The 22236-nt window shown below is 35.7% G+C and overlaps 1 protein-coding gene across 2 annotated transcripts in view; it reads right to left on the bottom strand.

The window, feature by feature from the left end:
* TBCA (tubulin folding cofactor A) overlaps positions 1 to 22236 on the bottom strand; it is an 84506-nt gene that overhangs the window by 10618 nt on the left and 51652 nt on the right. For both annotated transcript variants that reach the window (XM_001142906.6, XM_054684282.2), the window contains exon 2: positions 6393 to 6498. In XM_001142906.6, the coding sequence (XP_001142906.1) occupies positions 6393 to 6498 (106 nt within the window). The remainder of the gene's footprint in view (positions 1 to 6392; positions 6499 to 22236) is intronic.

Here is a 22236-nt window from a genome sequence, read left to right as displayed (position 1 = left end):
ACTACCTCAGCCATAAAAAGGAATGAGTTAATGGCATTTGCAGCAAGTTGGATGGGACTGGAGACTATTAGTCTAAGTGACGTAACTCAGGAATGGAAAAGGAAACATCATATGTTCTCACTTATAAGTGGGAGCTAAGCTATGAGGATGCAAAGGCGTAAGAATGACACAACAGACCTTGGGGACTCAGAGGGAAAGGGTGGGAATGGGGTGAGGGATAAAAGACTACAAATCAGGTACAGTGTACACTGCTTGGGTGATGGGTGCACCAAAATCTCAAAAATCACCACTAAAGAACTTACTCTTGTAACCAAATACCACCTGTGCCCCCAAAACCTACAGAAATAATAAAATAAAATAAAACCTATGTTCACATCAAAACTGTACATGAACGTTCACAGCAGCTTTTCTCACAACAGCAAAAACCTGGAAACAATCCAAATGTTCATCAAAGGTTAAATGTTAGTACATCCAAACCATGGAATACTACTTAGCAGTAATAAAGAACAAACTATTGATACACTCAGTAACTTCAATGGACCTAAAGGGAATTATATAAAATAGAAAAAGCCAATTTTAAAAGGTTACATACTGTAGATTCCATTCTACGTTATGTGACATTCTTGAGGCAGTGTAATTATTTAGGGTTTTGGGAGCAGAGAGGATTGGGTGGCTACAAAGAAGTGGCAAGAGGGAGCTTTGCGATGGAACAGTTCTCCATCTTGATTGGTTGCTGCACATGCTACTGCAGAGAACTATACATGCAAACACACAAATGAGCGCAGGTATAACTAGTGAAATATGAGTAAGCTCTGTGGTGTACTAAGGCAAACTTCATGGTTTGAATACTGTATTATATTTATACAAGATACTAACATTGGGGAAGGAAGGATGAAGGATGTAACGACACCTCTTTGAATATCTTTTGGAATTTCCTGTGAAATCTATAACAAGAAATTTAAAAAGCAAGTGTATTACCTTCTATAAGCCTGCATATATGTACCAAGAGACAAACACATTTTCTTGGATGATTGTAAGTTATTTTCCATATTTTTACTACTGATTAAAAGAAAATCTGGGTTTTTCTTTGAGGATCAGCCTTGTGAGACACTCCTGGTCAAAGGGGGATCTTCTTTGTTGACTGAAGCCTCCTAATATTTTCCATATATTTAATGAAAAACATTTCCCCTTTATTTTTAGGAAAAACATAGAAACATGTCATTGTAAATGTTCACTCTTGTTTCAAAGAGTAAAAAAAAGCATATACATCTTTTTCAAAAAGATGAATTTTACATTACTGTAACTATATGCAATAATTGCAAAGCTTTTGTGAAAACTCTTTTGTGAGAAAACAGAGAACTCTTTGTCCAAAAATTATACCAGTTTGTCTTATTACTTCTGGAACCTAAGAGATAAGTTGTGCCTCAGGAGAAATGAGAGAGATATGTCTGACTGAGTGTCATTACTGCCAATCATTATGCCCCAGGATAGGTTGAAAAACAAACCAGAAAGCTTTACCAAGTGAGGGCAAAACCCTCTGTACCCAACCCTAATTGGTGGAGAAGAAGAGAGATATCAGAAGCAGAAGGCTAAAATCAATTTGGGCAATATTTGAATGACGTGTTATATTGTTTAGCCAGAAAATAAAAAAAGACAGAATAAATCTTTAATTGACTGATATTCTAGCCTCCTGAAAACTTTTACCTAGTTGCTTATTTTTAAATTTTCTATTTTATTTTATGTATTTTTTGAGACAAGGCCTCACTCTGTCACCCAGGCTGGAGTACAGTGGCATGATCATGGCTCACTGCAGCCTTGACCTCCTGAGCTCAGGTGATCCTCTTACCTCAGCCTCCCAGGTGGCTGGGACTTTTGGGTGCACACCACCACACCCAGCTAATTTTTTGTATTCTAATAAAATTTTTTTATTTTTTGTAGAGACAGAGTTTCACCTTTGATATGGTTTTACTCTGTGTCCCCACACAATCTCATCTTGAATTGTAATCCATACATGTTAGGGAGGGACCTGGTGGGAGGTGATTGGATTATAGGGGCGGTTTCCTATATGCTCTGATAGTGAGTGAGTTCTCATGAGATCAGAGGGTTTAAAAGTGGGGCACTTCCCACTTGTTCTCTTTCTCTCTCTCTCTCCTGCCACCTTGTGAAGAAGGTGCTTGCTTCCCCTTCACATTCTGCCATGATTATAAGTTTCCTGAGGTCTCCCCAGCCATGTGGAACTGTGAGTCAAGTAAACCTTTTTTCTTTATAAGTTACCCAGTCTCAGGTAGTTCTATATAGCAGTGTGAAAACGGACTAATGCAAACAAGCTAGCCCCAGGCTAGTCTCAAATTCTGGGCTCAAGTGATCTACCCAGCTTGGCCTCCCAAAGGGCTAGGATTACAGACGTGAGCCACTGCACCTGGCCTAATTACTTATTTTAAAAGAACCAAAATTATACCTAGTCCAACAGAGGGACTGTCCCCTGATTTTTGGCAACCATCTTCAGGTAAGAGTTTGGTAGAGAATAAGAGATAGCACCTTAACTGTGTGCTTAAAATACAGCCAATTTAGAAGAAGTAGGAAAGCCAGAGCAAAACGGATCCAAGTGAGAGAAGAGCCAAAGTAGTGAGAAGTGACTGAGGATAGTGTTTAGCTCAGAAGAGGAAGAAATCTAGGGAGAAGTGTAGAAAACCCACAAAATGCAGCACTTGGCTTTCTTGATATTTTCTATGAAAGGCACAATAAATGTTAAGAAAACCATTGCTGAACTTAAAGTCCCAGGCAATCACAAACAGAGCAGTCCTTTTGGTTATGCAACACCCATTGTATATGATAAAAAAAATGAATGGCCACAATATAGCTAAGCCAGGGAAAAGAAATTAAGAAACGTATGTAGGTTGGCTAAAGACAAGTTTTTAGGAAACTCTAAAACAAAACTGCAATTGACAACTATATACATGGTAGGGTGACAACAGAAGCAAACAGAAACAACTATGGTTCTGTAATCAGATATGAAATGTTATTTCTGAATAAGTACTAAGTTGGCTATGAATCTAACAAATCCTGTTAAAAAATATGATACCTATGACCAAAAAGAGAATTTTAACATGTCTGAGGGTAGAAACAACTTTTGAACAATTTTTTTTCCCCTTTTACATCTGTGTATGCAGTCAGTAATGTAACTAGTGTGTGGCTGGTATTTTCAAATGACAATTACAACACAGGATTCAGTAGTTAATCTTTACCTATAAAGTAGTGATTTCATTGAAAGATGATACATACATAACTATAAATGAAATAAAACAGGTTCTGTGATAACCCATAACTTTATTTGTAAAATTTTATTTAGAAAGGGAACACATTTATTCCTCTGCTCCATGTAACTGATAACTCCTATTTTAGCTATAGGACTATTTTAAAATACATTATTGATGGTGAAAAAAAGCAGGGCAAAGAAAAAGACTAAATGAGGTCACTAGCTACATGACTGGGAAAACAAGCTGATGAAGTCCAAGAAGGACCTGGATGAAATAAAGTTATATACTGTGTCATAATATTTTCCCACTAGATGTAGGAAAACAATAGAAGACTTAAGAGTGAAAGAGGTACAAAAGCAGTATATATCATAATTTTAAGAATAAAAAGTTACATTCCATATGTAAATCCTTATGAAGGGTCGTTAGTTCATAAAGGCGGACAAGGCCAGGTGGGGGGGCTCACGCTTATCATCCCAGGACTCTGAGAGGCTGGGGTGGGAGGATCACTGGAGGCCAGGAGTTGAAGACCAGCCTAAACAAGAAAGTAAGACCCTGTCTCTATAAAAAATTTAAAAATTGGCCAGGCATGGTAGCACACATCTGTAGTCCCAGCTACTCTGGAGGCTGAGGTGGGAGGATCACTTGAACCCAGGAGTTTGAGGCAGTAACAGTGAGCTAGGATCACACCACTGTACTCCGGCTTGGGCATCACAGAGAGATCCCACTGCCCAATATAATTTATTAATATTAAAAAATAAAGGGGACATACTATATCTACACATCTGTTTACTAATCCTCCCTCAATTTATGAGTATCTGACACACAAATGTCTTTTATACACACAGTGCTGTATCACAGATAAAGGAAGATGGCCTCTCCTAAAAGCTTAATAAAATAAGAAAGCTATCTTCCTAGATAGCCAAGGGAAGACACAGCCAACAGGTTGTTTCAGCTGCTGCTGCATTTCTTTTGCACGGCAGAAAGCAACTCCCTACAAAAAATTCTATTTTAAATGATTGATTGATTTTGCTGAATAAAGGCTGAGTTAAGTGTGATTACCAATTATGCCACGATTTACATGGCAAAAATGACTGTGAGTTCATAAAGCTGATTTTAAAAATAAATTTTAAGATATAGTCTGTACAAGCTGGCTCACATTCTCCTTTTTTTAAACTGTCATCTGGAAATTATTTTAAATGCATCTGACACTAGATTTTAAGTAGAAGACCAAGTGATCTGAGGTACATTCTATAGAGATTTATTTAGTTGTTGTGGTGGGGAAGGAATGGAGGATGTCCCATTCCTGGTGAAAGAAGTATGCCAACAGGGAGGCTTCTGCAATAAATAGTACTAGCAAGACATGATAGTGGACCAGACTAGAACAATGGCAACAGAGAGAAAAATAGAGGGAGTAAGAAATAGGAGGTGCTGGCTGGGTGCGGTGGCTCACCCCTGTAATCCCAGCACTTTGGGAGGCTAAGGTAGGCAGATCGCCTGAGGTCAGGAGTTCAACAGCCTGGCCAACATGACAAAACCCCGTCTCTACTAAAAATACAAAATTAGCTGGGCGTGGTGGTGCATGCCTGTTAATCCCAGCTTCTTGGGAGGCTGAGGCAGGAAAATCAGCTGAGCCAGGAGGCAAAGGTTGCAGTGAGCCAAGATTGCACCACTGCACTCCAGCCTGGGTGACACAGCAAGACTCCATCTTAAAAAAAAAAAAAAAAAGAAAGAAAAGAGAAAAAGAAATAGGAGATGATGCTGATATTAGAGCTGGTTATGAGAAAGAGATAAAAATATCAAGAAGGGACCAACTAAATTTTTGGCCTGAGTATCTGGATTAGTGGAGGTACCCATTCACTGAGATGAGGAAAAAGAAAGAAGAAATTGTTTTTTGTTTGGGAGAGTAGGTTGGAGTAGTGTGAAATCAAGATTTTAATTTTGAACACCTCAGAGGATATGTCAAGTTTCAAGGTGAAAGTGGTAACTTGTGTCAGATGCTATTGAGGTATTTAAGATGAGGGAAAAAAGAGTAATAACAATGTCACTGATAGTTATAACAAGGGCTAGGGCACATAGTCCACTCTTACAGGAAGGAAAGTGGTATAGGTACAGATGCAGATAGGTTGACAGATTTTGTCGTAAGAATATGAGAAAGTTCCCTAATGGCCTCTATTTTCTCAAGGAATTATGAAGCAAGTGTCAGCTGAGAATGAATGTTCAATATATGCTATGATGGGAATAAAGAAAGTGTTATGGGAGCAAAAAGGAGGGGCACCTAACTCAGTATGAGGTGAGAGTAGAAGAGACCTCAAGGAAGGACAGAAATTAATAAGGAGAGGGTAGGTAAGGCCAGGAGTAAGAGCATCCCAGACATGCAAAATTTCAGAGGCAAAGAAGAAAGGGCATGTTCAGGGAGCTATAAGCCACCTAAGAGGTTGAGATAGGGATTGGTAAGAAATGAGGTTAGATAAGCAGATGTAACCTCATTTCTTGATTCAAAATCAAGAAGAGCCTCGTATGCAATGTTAAGGCCACTGAAATTTGTCATGAAGACAATCAGAAGTAGCCATTGCAAAGTGCAATGCATATTTTATTTTTGTAGTCTTCACATCAGTGTGGAGACAATATTTGTGAATCTAAATATATAATTAATATAAGATTAGTCCATTTTTATATTTGATACTTAAAATTGGAAAAGACAGTAGAATTTAGCGGTTAAGAGTACAGATACTAGAGCCAGAATGCCTGTGTTCAAATCTTAGCTATGCCAGGTGTGGTGGCTCATGCCTGTAATCCCAGCACTTTAGAGAGTTGAGGTGGGAGAACTGCTTGAGCCAAGAGGTCAAGGCTGCAATGAGCCATGATCACACCACTGCACTCCAGCCTGGATGACAGAGTGAGGCCCTGTTTCAAACAAAACAAAACAAAACAAAACCTCAGCTATGTCACTTAACAACTATGTGATTTGCGCAGTTATTTAACCTGTGTTTGAGTTTCCTTATCTTTAAATGGAAGTTTTAATAGTAAAGAAGTAAATAATAATATAATCTCAGTCAGAGGACTACTGTAAAAACTACATTAGTTAATATGGCATTCTGTAAATGTTAGCTATTGTTATTTATGATATAATTTTACCTGCTTTTTAATGTCATAATTTTCACCATCTTCAGCTCTCATTTTTTCAATCTTTTCTTCTTGTTGTTTTGCCTCTTTTTCATACATCACTTTTTCTTTGACCAACCTATAAAAAAGCCAAAAATGTTTTAGAAAATTAGCTTTCTCTCCAGACCATAAGAAAGAAACTGTGTAAATATAAAACATATTATATTTAAAATACCAAAGTAGATATACTAGATGGGGGGAGGAAGGAACAGAAGAAAAATAGTTTAGTCATAAATATAAGCATGATCCTCATGCTCTTAAGTCCTATACCTGCCTAACGTAAGTGCAATCTATCAAAGCATGAAATTCTTTTTTTTCTTTGAGACAGTCTCGCTCTGTCTCCCAGGCTGGAGTGCAGTGGCGAGATCTTGGCTCACTGCAAGCTCTGCCTCCCGGGTTCATGCCATTCTCCTGCCTCAGCCTCCCGAGTAGCTGAGACTACAGGCACCCGTCACCACGCCCGGCTAATATTTTGTATTTTTAGTAGAGATGGGGTTTCACCATGTTAGCCAGGATGGTCTCAATCTCCTGACCTTGTGATCCACCAGCCTCGGCCTCCCAAAGTGCTGGGATTACAGGCATGAGCCACCGTGCCTGGCCCAAACCATGAAATTCTTAATTTTTAAATTAAAAACCCACTTCAGTATATTATAATTACAATGTGAAAGCGATACTCAAAATTAGTATATACCAATATATATTAATACAACTGTCTTTTTTTTTTTTTTTAAATATGTCTTCCAAACCTTTATACATGTATCTGAAACAGCACAATGATAAAAGCTCAGTTTACTGGCAGGGGAAAATTCAGTAGATTGCATGTCAAATCCAAAACAAAGAAAGACTGGATTATTTTTTAACAACAAAATCGTTTAACAAGTATTTATTGTGCGTTTAATTTTATGCCAGACTTCCCTTGTGCAAGGAGCTGGGATAGATGCAGTTCTGTCACAGACAAGTGGTGGAAACAAACTAGTATTTACTTACTAAAGTAAGAAAAAGTATTTTAAAAGAAGTACATCGGGAAAAGTTTCAACAATAAGAAATACTGCAATACAAAGTTCTACTGATTATCCCACAGATAATCCAAATTATATTAATCATAATAGCTCAATCTTCCCTAATTCTGGTTGTTTAAAGTTGTAATATAAAAGTATAGTCTAAGAAAATATTAACATTCCTATATACACAGTATCTAAAGAGCAGAAGAAAAAGCTTTCATAGCCCATATGTAATAAAAATAGCTTTCTCCATCTGGCTGTTGGCAAGATGGCAAGGATGCAGAGAAACTGGAGCCATCAAACATTGCTGATGGCAATCAAAATTGGTATAGTAGCTTTAGGGAAGTTTAACTATTCCTCAAAAAGTTAAACAGAGTAACCATATGTCCTGACAATTCCATTTCTAGGTACATACCCTAGAAAAATAAAAATATTTGCCCACAGAAAACATGTCTATGGATGTTTACAGCAACATTATGCAAGACAGGCAAAATGTGGAAGTCCAATAACCAATGGAAAATGTGGTATATCCAGCAAACAGAATATTGGGCAACAAAAAAACATAAAGTGCTGATTCAAGCCACAACATGGATGAACCCTGAAAACATGCTAAGTAAAAAAGAAGCCTGACATAAAAGGCTACATATTGTATGATTTTATTACAGGACATATCCAGAACGGGCAAATCTATAGAAACGTAAAGTAGATTAGTGGTTGCTTAGGACTGGGGACAACAGGGGAATTGGAAAGGTGATAGCTAAAGGGTGTAAGGTTTCTTTTGGGGTAAGAAACATGTTCTAAAAATGATTGTGGTGATAGTTGCACAACTCTGTGAATCTACTAAAAGCCAGTAAACTGTAGACTTAAAATGGGTTAATTGTATGGTATGTGAATTATATCTCAATAAAGCTGTTGGCAAAAAGGAAAAAAAAGCTGTGACCACAAAGTCAGCTTCAGGGGAAAGCTGCAAGTACTGATACATTCAAGCATGACAACAGAAACATGTGAATGTCAGATACAGAAATCTGCATTTGATTTATAATTTAAAATTGTTTTAACAATAATTTTCAATATTAAAATATACTTTGAGATATAATATTTTAAAATAAAATCATTAATGCATATCACAAAAGATATTTCTCTAAAAAAGTTCCCTTTAAATAGTAAAAGAAACTTGTTAGGACAGAGATGGCAAATTGCCAGCCTGCTTAAATGAAACCTAAAGATGATTTTATTTGACTCACAATGTTAAAAACAAAGAATATTTGTTTAAAAAAAATGTTGTCACATTAAAAAGCTGGGAGATTTGACATATACATCTGAATTTCTGGCTTCTCTTGGATGTTTTCATCAGGAAACATGAGGGCTGCATTCCCACTACTGGCTGGAGCTAAGTGGTGGCTGTTGTCTCCTATAGATGGGTCACATGCTATTCCCTTGCCTCAATTCACATAACTCCCTGTTTCCTTAACAGTCAGGCATTACACTTGGCCTTTGCACGCCTTTGAGTTTGGGACCTGTGTGCATATTATCAACGCAACAGTATTATTATTGTTGTTTTATTATCACTATCATTATATAATCATGATCATTATTCAGAATATCAAGGACATTCAGAAACTACTGGATTAGCAATGAGACTTTCAATACTTCTAAACCTGGTATGTGACTAAATTCCCCTAGTAATGAAGTAGCTGGAATTGGATAGGCTATTAAAGAGAGGCCCATTCCATATCATCTTATAATTCAAAGACTTAAACAGGGGTAGGCAAACTATGGCCAGGGAGCCAAATCTGGTCGATCATCTGTTTTTGTATAGTCTCAGAGCTATGAACAGTTTTTACATTTTTGAATGGCTAAAAATTTTTTAAAAGATTTGTCATATGAAAATACAGAATTCAAATTTAATATCCATAAATAAAGTTTTATTGGAACACAGCTATACTCATTCATTTATGTATCATGTATGGCTGTTTTCATGCTATAAGAGCAGAGAAGAGTAGTTGTGATAGAAGAACCATATGGCCTGCAAAACCTAAAATATAATATCTGGTCCTTTACAAAAAAGGGTTGCTGACCCCTGACTTGAAAGACTTCCAATTAATTCTGTCCATCATCTACTTAATTATATCAGCATTAACACACTACACCGAAGCCATTTACTTGCTAGGTCTTAAGTTCCTTGAAGAGAGGATAAGGTTGTATTCATATTGTTTAATTGATCTTCCTACATAGTAGGCACTCAATGTTGGTTGAATGAATAAAAAATTGAGTCTAGAAATCTCACTACTGTCTTTTAACATTTTCAATTTAAAGATAGAAATATATATTTATAAAACAATCCTGAAGCAGAAAAAAAGTGATTCACAAAAATTGAGCAATAAGAACAACATGGTAACTTTTGAAGAAGTATACAACAGAAGAGGAGGATTCTATGCCTAAGCCCACAGATAATTCTGACTGGTAATCCAAGTCATCCTACTTCATTGTGCTTGTCTATGGAAAACAGCAGCAATGGCTCCAGCAACATTAAAGAGTTACTTAACTACCTATCACATGGGATAAGTAAAGGTGCTGCGTATTTGCATGGTTATTGGAATATCAAAATAAATACAAGTTACGTTTTTGCTTAAAAAGTCATATTTTGTGAAAAGGCCCAGGAAACAAGTTATTGAATAGCATGTGTTGCCCTGAAAAAGAAAAAAAAAATCACTCAGTTAGTGAGAACCCAATAATGCAAGCATGTAAAATTATAGTGAATAAAGGCTAGGGTAAGATGTGGTATGAGAAATAATAAAGGTTCCACTCTTAAACAGTACAAATCAATGCACTGATGACAAGTCAGATGATGCTAAAGAGGTTTTATACAGTATATACACAACTTCTACTTCACTAAATATCATCAAATTGCTTTCCAAAGTAGTTTTATCAGTTGACATACAACCTGTAGTGTATGAAATTTCCTACTTCTTGGCATCCTGGTGAATTGGGATTGTCAGAATTATTAAATTTCTGACAATCAGAGGAGTGTGATATAGTATTTCTATTATGGTTTGAAATATTTCTGTAATAAGGCTGAGCATCTTTATGCTTATTAAAATAGTATTAGTTTTCTCTCTAGTATTTACTGGATAAATATTTGTTGAATCAACGAATTAGTATCTTCTGGTGAATTTGGCTCCTCTCGTTTGCAGGAAAGGCTAAGATTTAATAAGAAAACTGAAGACAAGTATGTATTTTAAAATTTGTATTAAGATATTTTTCTGTAATGTACATATGTACATATTTATAAAAAATTATAAAAAAACAAAATTTTAAAAATCACTCATAATCACTACAGATTCAAAATACACATAATTTTGAAACCCAAAGAAGTTTTAAAAAAAGAACATTGTTTATTGTTTGAAACAAACTCATTTAGCAGCAAAGTGTAACCTCAAATGAGATAAAATGATTTATAGAATTTATGTGTACCATCTAATGTGAATAGTTACGTTTCACTGCAGAAATATTAATGTGTATGATTGTAGAGCACTTCTCTAGATGCTATTATGGAAATATATATTACTTTTATAAAATTTGAAAGATTTGGAATTCACAAACACATATGGGCCCACGGGTTTTCAAAGTAAGGGATTATGGACCTGTATTAACATTTTGAGTACTGTCCAGTAGTCTTTTTCTCTCAACATGTGTGTGTGAAAATTTATATTTAGATATATAAAAAAATAATTTGGGCCAGGTACAGCGGCTCACACCTGTAATCCCAACACTTTGGGAGGCTGAGGCAGGAGGACCACTTGAGGCCAGGAGTCTGAGACCAACCTGGGCAACACGGCGAGATTTTGTCTCTACAAAAAATTTTTAAAAATTAGCCAGGCATGGTGGCATGCCTTTGTAGTTCCAGCTACTCAGGAGTCTGAGGTGGGAGGATCCCTGGAGCCTAGGGAGTCAAGGATGCAGTAAGCTATAATTGTGCCACTGCATTCCAGCCTGAATAACAGAGCAAGACTATCTCAAAAAATATATAATAATACTAATAAATAACAATAATTTGGATAATAATCACTTCCAATGTCACTAAATGTTCTTTGAAAATACAGCTGTTAGTGATTGTGAAGTATTTCATAATACTGAGATGACAGCATATTGAAGTATTATCCTACTGGATATTTAAGCCATTCCCTTATTATAAATAATACTGTGATGAGCATCCCTACCTACAAATTTTATAGACATGAAATATTTTCTTCCTAAAAAAATATTTTAAATACATAGTGCATAATGTGAAATTAACTCCTTTTCCAGTCAACCAGTGATCATTTCTTAACAATTACTTTTTCTAATAATGTGGTAAGTCAAACTTTGTCATTAGTTATTAGTGAATGACAAAATGCAAATATTAAATCAATCTACTATTTCAGCCTACTATGATTTTTTATTTTAGTCAAAGAAAATAAGCCAAATTTAACTATTTAAACATTAATAAGCATATTAAAGTTTACACCACAGCAAAGTAAAATTAAAATGAGAGAAATGAAACACCACAGGAAAATAAGATAAATCTGATAGGTTCATTATATAACCCACAGGAGTTATAGACAGAACAGAAACAAAGCAAGTAAAGATTTTTTTTTTTAAAAGAATAAAATTTCCCAAAGCTGGAAAAGAAAAGCAATCTTAACTGAAAGGGCCTCATAAGTGCCTTTTAGACGCACACAGAATCCATTGAAAAAAAAAACAAAAACCCCATCTATGTACATTAAGAATTTCCAGTGGCTCAACGCCTGTAATCCCAGCACTTCTGGGAGGTCAAGGTGGGAGGATCACTCGAGGTCAGGAGTTCGAGATCAGCCTGCCCAACATGGTGAAACCCATCTCTACTAAAAATACAAAAATTAGTCAGGTGTGGTGGCAGGTGCCTGTAATCCCAGCTACTTGGGAGGCTGAGCCAGGAGAATCGCTTGAACCCGGGAGGCGGAGGCTGCAGTGAGCCAAGATCGTACCACTGCACTCCAGCCTGGGCAACAGAGTGAGACTCCATCTCAAAAAAAACAAACAAAAAAAGAATTTCCAGAGCTCCATAAAAATTAAAGCTTTCAAAAAGAGAATAGGTCATCTGTAAAAGGAAGAATCAGATTGACTTACACTTCTCATTAATAACAGTAGATATCAGAAGATGGTGCAATCCCTTCAAAGTTTTGAGAGAAAATGATTTATAACCTGGATTTATAACTATAATAAAAGGTGGAGAAGAAAATTCATTAACTGACTTAACTATTATTATTATTATTATTATTATTTTGAGATGGAGTCTGTCTCTGTCGCCCAAGCTGGAGTGCAGTGGCGCAATCTCAGCCTACTGCAAGCTCCGCCTCCCAGGTTCATGCCATTCTCCTGCCTCAGCCTCCCGGGTAGCTGGGACTACAGGCACCTGCCACCACGGCCGGCTAATTTTTTGTATTTCTAGTAGAGACGGGGTTTCACCGTGTTAGCCAGGATGGTCTCAATCTCCTGACCTTGTGATCCGCCCACCTCGACCTCCCAAAGTGCTGGGATTACAGACGTGAGCCACTGCACCCGGCCAACAATTATTTATTAAAGGGCTACTATGTGCCAGGTATGATTTTATATATCAAGGATACAGCAATGAACTACAAAAATCCCTGCCCTATGGCACTTTTTAGTGGGGAAATAAAATTAAATAAGCAAAATATGTAACATGTTAGATTGTGAAAAGTGCTATGGAGAAAAAGCCGTGAAGGAGGACTGGTAATACAGAGGGTTTGCAATTTAAAATAGGATTGTCTCTTTGAGAAGAGGACACATGAGTTAAGATTTCAAAGAGGCAATAAGCTATGTAAATAACTGATGAAAGAAGTTATAGGCCAAGGGATCTATTTTTAGTTACATAAAAATGTAAAAAGTTGATCTACTATGTCACCTGAGAAATTTACTTAATGTACTCCAGCAAATTGAAGACGAAAATCAAGAAAAGAAGCCATGAAACCAGGAAGTCCTTGTCAACATAATCCCTAACAAAGGAAAAATACATCCCAAGGTTAACACTGTGCTATAGGCCTGAAAAACAATCAGTCTAAATGAGGATCTTAGTGTGAGCTCTTATGGAAACATCTTTAAGAAGGATGGAATAGATTCTAAGGAACAGAGACAATGAGTAATAAGGTAGAAGATATTAATGATATAATAAAGAAGTCATGTTTTTTCTCTCAATTATAAAAATGAAAATAATTAGAAACTCCAGGAACCTCATCCCCCTGACACACACACACGCACACCCACAAAAGCACACATGCAGCAAATGGTTATGGTTGTAATATGAAGCAATTGGTGAAAAAGAGAATCCATTTAACCTGGATTTATAAAAAGTCTTCTTTGGGCAGGCTAGTTCCCACAGTGCCTAGAGCATAATAAGCAGTTAATAACATTTAGTTTAAGAAAAAACATGCTGTAAAAAGTGGGTAAGATGACTCCTGATCAACTAATGAAAGTTTGGCATTTTATAAAAATTATACCAACACCTGTGTCATTAATTCCTTCAAACAGGTATTAAATCCCCCTGTTTGAAGCCTCTAGTATAATTTCCTTTTCCCTGTTATATACAGTTCTCCTCTACTGATATAGCTGATAACAAACTCTCCTGTCTCTGAAGAAACGAACAGTATATTTAAGATTTGTGTTGTGTGAGGGATTATGGAAAAGAACAAACTTAAATTGAGGGCCTTATATGAACAGACCTTTAGGTACTGTATTGCATTTAATACTTATGATCCTATTTAAGTAGTATTATCTCTATTTTACAATCTCTTTTTAATTATGCCTCTCCACAATGTTTTTAAAAGAGTCAATAAAAATAGAAGTTAATGAAGACATCAATATTTCAGAAATGAATAAAATCTAAGTTAGTGTATTTCAGGAAGCTGATCAAAAAATGATACTACTAATGAAATTAAGCTAAAGATTGATAACACTGATGAAAGAAGTTAGGTTGGATGAATGACATCTGAGGTTTTAGCATTTCCAACGGGCATCAACAAATCTGCTCTCCTAAAACTTTTTTGCCATTTGGTGAAGTTCGACAGACAGTTATGATATTGGTATATCATGAAATATAATATGTAATGAATTTAGGCAAAAGCTTGAATCACTTGACATAAATAAAAATTAAATATGATGATAAAAGCAGCTAACAACAAACTGACCACTTACTATGAACCAAGCAGTGTGCCAAGGCATGCTAAATGCCATATATATCATTTAAGTCCTCAAAACAAACCAAACAGGTACTAGTATTATTCCCATTTTAGTAACTACTAATTCAAAATTAATGGAGCTTCAGTACCTTGTCCAAGTTCTCACATTTGTTAAGTGCCAAAGAACTGTTAAACTCCATATCCTTAGCTACTAATTTAAGTAATTCTCAAACATTTGAACATAAAAGTCTAAATGTGTTCAATTACAGCAGGCATTGTTAGGTGCCTACCCAGCAACCATTCCTCCACTTCTTACTTGCCAACAGAATCCAGTTTTGCTTATGATCAGCCAAGAAGTCATGCCCTTCAAAGGAAGAAACCAATCACAATGATTTTACCCCCTTTTCCAAGTGATAGTTTAGGCACGTGCAAATGACCCAACTCTGGCCAAAGCTACATAAGAGACATCTGCTGGGGGTTCTGAGAAGGTTGCCACTGCTCATAAGTGGGATATAATCCATTTTCTCACCTGGACATTGTCACCTGTGTGTGACACCTGCCACTTGTGTCAGACACCTTGGGATCATGAGGAAATCCTGCCTAAAAAGACAGGTCAATCTAGTCAGAGAACTGCAGTCTTTGATGATGGTACTGAATTACTATATCAACCAACTGTAAAAGCATACTGCTTCTAGTTTTCTTATTGCAGGCGATAATAAATATCCTTATAGTTAAGCCACATACAGTTTTGTTTTCTGTTACTTGAAGCTAAAACATCTAAAATGATAGTCACTAACAGCAGAAGATTGTTCTGTAAGTACAGAAATAATGCTTTCCTACTTGAGACTAATTCATTCTAAACAAATCATTTAGAAATTGAAGTATCTCTTATTGTTTCCCTATCTACAAATAAACATGAAGAAAGTAAGATTAAATTACCTATACAATCCCCAGTTTTATGTTTTCCACTATATTAAAAATTTTTCGATATAAATTTTGTGTAAAAGTCTGTATTTCACACTTAAAACAGTGTAAACTTGTTTTTGCTTTTAGTCGGGCGCAGTGGCTCACGCCTGTAATCCCAGCACTTTGGGAGGCCAAGGTGGGCGGATCACCTGAGGTCAGGAGTTCGAGGCTACCCTGACCAACATGGTAAAACCCCGTCTCTAGTAAAAATATAAAAAAATTAGCCAGGCATAGTGGTGCACGCCTGTAATCCCAACTACTCGGGAGGCTGAGGCAGGAGAATCGCTTGAAACCAAGAGGCGGAGGTTGCAGTGAGCTGAGATCATGCCATTACACTCCAGCCTGGCAAACAACAGCGAAACTCTGTCTCAAAAGAAAAAAAAAAGGCCGGGGGCAGTGGCTTACGCCTGTAATCCCAGCACTTCGGGAGGCTGAGGCCGGCAGATCACCTGAGGTCAGGAGTTCCAGACCAACCTGAACAACATGGAGAAACTCTGTCTCTACTAAAAAATACAAAATTAGCCAGGCGAGGTGGCGCAGGCCTGTAATCCCAGCTACTCGGGAGGCTGGGGCAGGAGAAGCCCTCAAACCCAGGAGGCAGAGGTTGTGGTGAGCTGAGATTGCACAACTGCACTCCAGCCTGGGCAACAAGAGTGAAATTATGTCTCAAAAAAACAAAAAACAAACCAAGACCACTTTGTTTTTAATAATCACAGTGGCTACTAAAGGATAATACTCAGAATAAATAATATTACCTTCTATCTACATCACATTTTCAAAGTATTTCTGTAACTTACAGGATATTAGGTGTTGAATAGTAAAATATCAAGGCCTATAAACTGCAACTTAATGGAGAGTGGGAATTAAGTAGCTAGATACTAAATCTATAGACCATTATGGGGTAAGAAGTTTCACTGTGCTTCAAAGGAAACAATATGGCACCAGGAAGTGTATCCACTTACTACTTGGATGCAGGAAGAAAAAAGTCAATTGGAAAAATGCAAGTCAACTGCATTAATTAAGAATTCTCACTAGTTCCTTAGTATGGAAGAACTAAAGTTGACATCAGAAGCTGATGATTTAGTGCTAATGGTCTATACAGTACAATGTATGTAGTTAAAATTCAGTGAGTTTTAGTCATTTTCCACTAATCCTTGTGGTCATTATAAAGTCCTAAGTGAGATTTTTCACTGTTCCCAAACTTGAGAATTATAGTTAAGATGTCAACAGTCAGCAAAACTAAGGAAGAACCTGCTACAGTATCCTCTCCTAACAAAACTTAAAATAAAACAAAAGTGTGCTACCCAGAAACACATAAAATGAGATGGGGCTGGAGATGCTGCTTGTTCTGAATGGAATGTCTCCTCTCCTCATCCTCTCCCAACCAACTCATTCTTCAAAACTTAACTCAAATAAATGTCCTGTCTTCCAGGAGGACCACTCTAACATCAATCCTTCCACTCTCCCAAGCTGACACTGTGGATCCTATGTCTATGTATCTTCATAGCATATTTATCTGCATCATCACAATAGGTTGAAATTTTGTCTACTTCGACACTTAAAAATAAATCCCCCAAGGTGTGGAAATATGTCTCACATCACACCTAGCAGAATATATGCCTCACAGATATATTTGTTGAATGAAATAACTCATAATTACCCTGCGTGGTATGCAGGGCAACTATCGTCAGCCTCATTTTCAAATGAGAACCTGCAATTCAAAGAAGTGAAAAGCCAGCTGTCCAGGAAATGATGAAAACAGGATGTGAAATCATGACTTCTAACTTCAAGTGTCAATATTTTCTACATAAAATACAATCGTATGTTTAAAATAAATGAAGCAATTTTCAAAATTTAAATTTCTTTGATCTGTTCCCAAGGTAAAATCATTCCATGGTTCAATATCTGAATAGCACAAAAGAATATACTGTGAAAAGGCAACCCACCACCTACACACCCTGACCCCAGCCACTCAGTTCCCACCACCCGAAGCAACATGTTCTCAATTTCTTGTATCCTAAAGGAAAGAAAATGAATGTTTAATTTCATGGTATTTGTTACCTTATAGTTTCTCAGTAACCATTAATTAATCCATTAAACTGGAGACAGTTCAAGTTTTATTAATTGCTGAAGTAGAATATGTGCTTTAATTAATTTTAAAAAATAAGTTAGACATTTTATAAACAGCTAAAATGATGCATGTCAAACAAAATCAATATCACTTTTTTCAATACTATGAATCTCAAGGATTAATAAATGAATAAATCTTAGAATGAAAATTCAAAAAACACAAATATAAAACTCATTATTTCACGAATCCTCTAAACTGTCCCTTAAAAGGTCCCTCAAAGGTCCTGAGATGTCAGTGAGATTAAAAAGTGCATACTACTGAAAGGGCTAAAGACACTGTGAATAGCTTCTGCTTGAGTTTATATGAGAAAGCAATAGCACCTCCCACAGCTGCTTCATCTCCATACAAAACACTCTGACAGTTTTAATTACCACCTAAAATCACAAATCTGTCTGTACATTTGACTTTTTATCCTCTGTCCAGACCCATATCTCTAACTGCCTTTGTAACATCTCTATTTAGACATCCCCACTAGCAACTGAAGCAGGCTGAAAACTGAGATCATCATCATCTCTCTCTAAAATGATACCCTTCCCAACTTGAGCTGTCAACATAGTAATCACGCTCTCATCTCACAACCTTTGCGGTATCGTTCACTAGAAACCTCTCATTGCAACTGGTTTGGCTAAGTCTGAGAAAAACAGAAGGAAACACAGATGGATGGGGTAAAGTTCTGCATGTGAGGGGTTTTGTTTTGTTTTTAAGTGAGACTATACAATTACTAGATAAAGTAGGACTGCCTTGTGAACATCATGGGGAAAATAGCTAAGTTGTCTGCAAGCTCAATTTGAGTCAAGAGTATAATGCAGTTATTACACTTCTAAAAAAGCCAAGTCGGCCAGGCGCGGTGGCTCTCGCCTGTAATCCCAGCACTTTGGGAGGCCGAGGTGGGTGGATCACCTGAGGTCAGGAGTTCAAGACCAGCTTGGCCAACATGGTGAAACCTTGTCTCTACTAAAAATATAAAAATTAGCCAGGCGTGGTGGCGGGCCCCTGTAATCCCAGCTACTTGGGAGGCTGAGGTAGGAGAATCACTTGAACCCCAGAGGCTGAGGTTGCAGTGAGCTGAGACCACATCGCTGCACTCCAGCCTGGGTCAGAGAGTGAGACTCCATCTCAAAAAAATAAAAAAATTAAAAAGCGAAGTCTATCTTAGATGCGTTAAAAGAAGTGGAGAACCTAAAACATGGTACATAAGTGGTTCTCCTTGGATGAACTGCATCTGTACTTTTATTATTCATAATTTCCTTCCAAAATTGTTATATATAACTTAGATGCAAAAGAGATTTAAAGGTAGCATCTGAAAGAGGACACTGGCAAACTAGAGTATTAGGAGAGGAATATCCAACATCATCACTCTATTCTGTTCTATTGTGTGAAATAAATAGTTGTTTGTCTAAAACAGACAGATGATGGGCTATTTGGTTATTTCAAACTAATATTGATTATCATACTATTTTAAATGGGTGAAGAAAATTTGGATGGAAATGACTTTAGCTTCTCACAGATAATAAAGGTTAGCATTAGTCAGGATATCTGAATTTTATCAAACTACAAAATAAGCCCAATTTAATGATATTTCCTACAGCAATTATTCTTGGTGACCTATCAACTCAGGTTATTCTTGAAATTACTGATCAGAAAATTTGGGAACAGAATCTGGGATTTCTTAGTTGGGTTCAGAGAACTCATGGCTTTCGGATTATTAGCATTATACAGAGGCACTTTGATATGTAATGTGTTTATGCAGCGTATTGAACTAAGATTTTGTTCATTAAGTCAAAATGGTTCAAGAAGCATGTATGAAGATTCCTATTTTCATATTACTGATATTGATGTCTTAAGTCCTTTTGTACAAAAGAATGACAAAATAATCATTATTAATAATTTTCATTCAGAAAAACAATTTCTTTTCACACAATAATCCTATCTGATGGTATACGTATACACTGATTTGGTATATGTTAAAGGGTCCATTTTCAATGTATATTTAATTTGTACTTTACCACATCAAAATTTGGAGTTTAAAAAACTACGTTATAAGTCCTTAACTGCTTAATTACTTTTAAATAAAATTTGGTAATAGTACTTGGCATAGAGCTGTACTTGACACAATTTTAACAGCTAGGAAAGACTCTGAAGCCCTCCAAATCTTTCTTGTCTAAGTCACCTTATTTATAGCCTGTAGTTTAAAAAAAGTCTATTCTGTATCAAATATTTTACCTTTCATTCTTCACCTGTTTACTCAAAGTAAAATGGTCATTTTACAGCCTGACTTCCTGAATTTGCCAGTAAACATTATTTTAAAATGTTGCATTTTCACAACTGGAGGCTTAAACAGGAGAATAGTATTGTTTTAGCGTGTAAAAACACGAAAAATCTCTAACTTTATCTCACAAAAACAGAAAAAAATATATAAATTATGTCTTTTATGGCATTTGAAGAGCATCACAACTTTTTGCAAGCTGTTGTTCTGCAGTCTTCCTGAACTATTTCTGATGAATTACTTGGTAGAATCTTTCAGGACCCTGACTGTGGATAGACTATCATGATTATACATAAACATACATCTGTGACAAACATTCCTTTTTCTGGTCAACCTAAAAACCCCAAGTAATAACTGTTACATTTGGGATTAAACAAAGACACAGGAGCTGTAATTACAGCCAGCTGACTCTAACTTGTATTATGTATGAGGAGAAAATCTGTCCTTTAATTGATCATGTAAATATAACCAAACTGCCATTCAAATGTGGTAACAACTGCTTTCTTTTATAGAGGAAAAAGGAATGCTCTTCAAAGAAATGTTTATAGATATGGCAAAAGTAAACGAAAGTAACAACGTTTTTATGAACAAATAAAGTTTTGGAAATACCAAATTCCAAAAATAAACTTTTGGAAATTCCAAAGTGTATTTGGAAGTACACTCTTCCCCTCTTAAAGGTTTCACATAATGACAGCTTTTGAGTTATCTTACAGTAAAGAAACATATTAAACTTTGTTTAACTCAACCCTTCCCAAACTAATTCGAGCACAGAACACTTTTTCAACATGCTTATTAAGAGCTAGTGAACCAGATTCCATCAACTTGGAATCCAAAATGATGAAAAAGTAATATGCAAAATTCTGACTTTAGTGACTGATAAATTTGTTCCTAAATTTCTAAGGTGTAGTTCTACACAACATTAAATATAAACTATTCTGTTCTAAATTTCTAAGGTGTAGTTCTACACAACATTAAATATAAACTATTCTGTTCAAAATTTCCAATTTATATAAAATAAAATATATTATCAATTTAAATAAAATTGGTGTTTACATCTTAATGTGGCATTAACAATAGCAAAACTAATACTAGCATATATCTCTCTATGATAGTATAATATTAAATAAAACAACAAGGAACATTATAACTGTTCTATAAAATTCTACTTTAAATTTTTTTAAATTCTAATTTAAAAGAATTCTAATTTGCTTACAACTGAATTCACATTTTAGTAGAAAGTAGCTATACCATCTTGTGTATTATCAATAAAAATATTTAGTTTGAAAAATTATATAGTAACATTATAATGGCTGATGAAATGGGTTTTTAAAAAAAAATCCAATTCGACTTTTCCTACTGGAAGTTTATTTTTTACCTTAGATATACTAATTGAATGGTAATAAATGTCCAATGGTCCTTAAGCTATAAATCTTATAAATAAAGTATTACAATTTTTTTTTTTAAAAAAGTAATTTTAAAGTAAGATGGCTTCATTAGAAAACGTTAACTAACCACTTATAATAAAAACTGGGGCCTTGTAGAAACGTGAGTTTATGAACAAATTAGTACATAAAATTTGCCATTTATAGATCTCTAAACATTCATTAACAAATATCCACTAATTTAAACATCTGAAATAGACCAGATCATGTGGGGGATGGGTAGCATTTTTATTATGGTAGAACAGACTAAATGTCTAGCTTTAATGCTGTGAGAAACTGAACTTTGAAATTCCCAACTATCTGATTTAACCTACTGGACTACTTGTTCTTCCAAACTATAATTCCTGGAAAATTGAGAATGGCCTTAAAAAAAAATACCTGTAGTCCATTGTATGAAATTTTATTTTCCAGGCACTGCAAGGTCCTTTAGTCACTGTCGCCTGTCAACTTAAATCACTCATTTATGTTATATGCTGTGGTAATAAGGAAATACTAAGACAATGTAGTAATAGATACTGTGTATCTTAAATACTTTGAAAAGACACGTGACATTCAGAAACTAGAGAATATGATTTATGATTAGAAAAAGTATCTTCTTATGATGTGTGTGGGAGAATGTAAGTGCCCATGTTATTCCAAGAGTTCATAAATATTTTGAAATAGTTTTTAATGTTTTCAAAACTTTAAGCTGCAGTTCAAATTTTCCATTATTAAAATAGTTACCCATATGATTTGAAAGACCAATAATTTCATTTTTAGATCAGGCAATAAATTTACAAAGGTACAACTTGTTTTCT

Source organism: Pan troglodytes, chromosome 4, assembly GCF_028858775.2.
Source record: "Pan troglodytes isolate AG18354 chromosome 4, NHGRI_mPanTro3-v2.0_pri, whole genome shotgun sequence".
In the NCBI taxonomy this organism is placed as follows: Eukaryota; Metazoa; Chordata; class Mammalia; order Primates; family Hominidae; genus Pan; species Pan troglodytes.
Note: the sequence above shows the minus strand (reverse complement) of the source record. Positions and strands in the feature narration are given on the sequence as shown.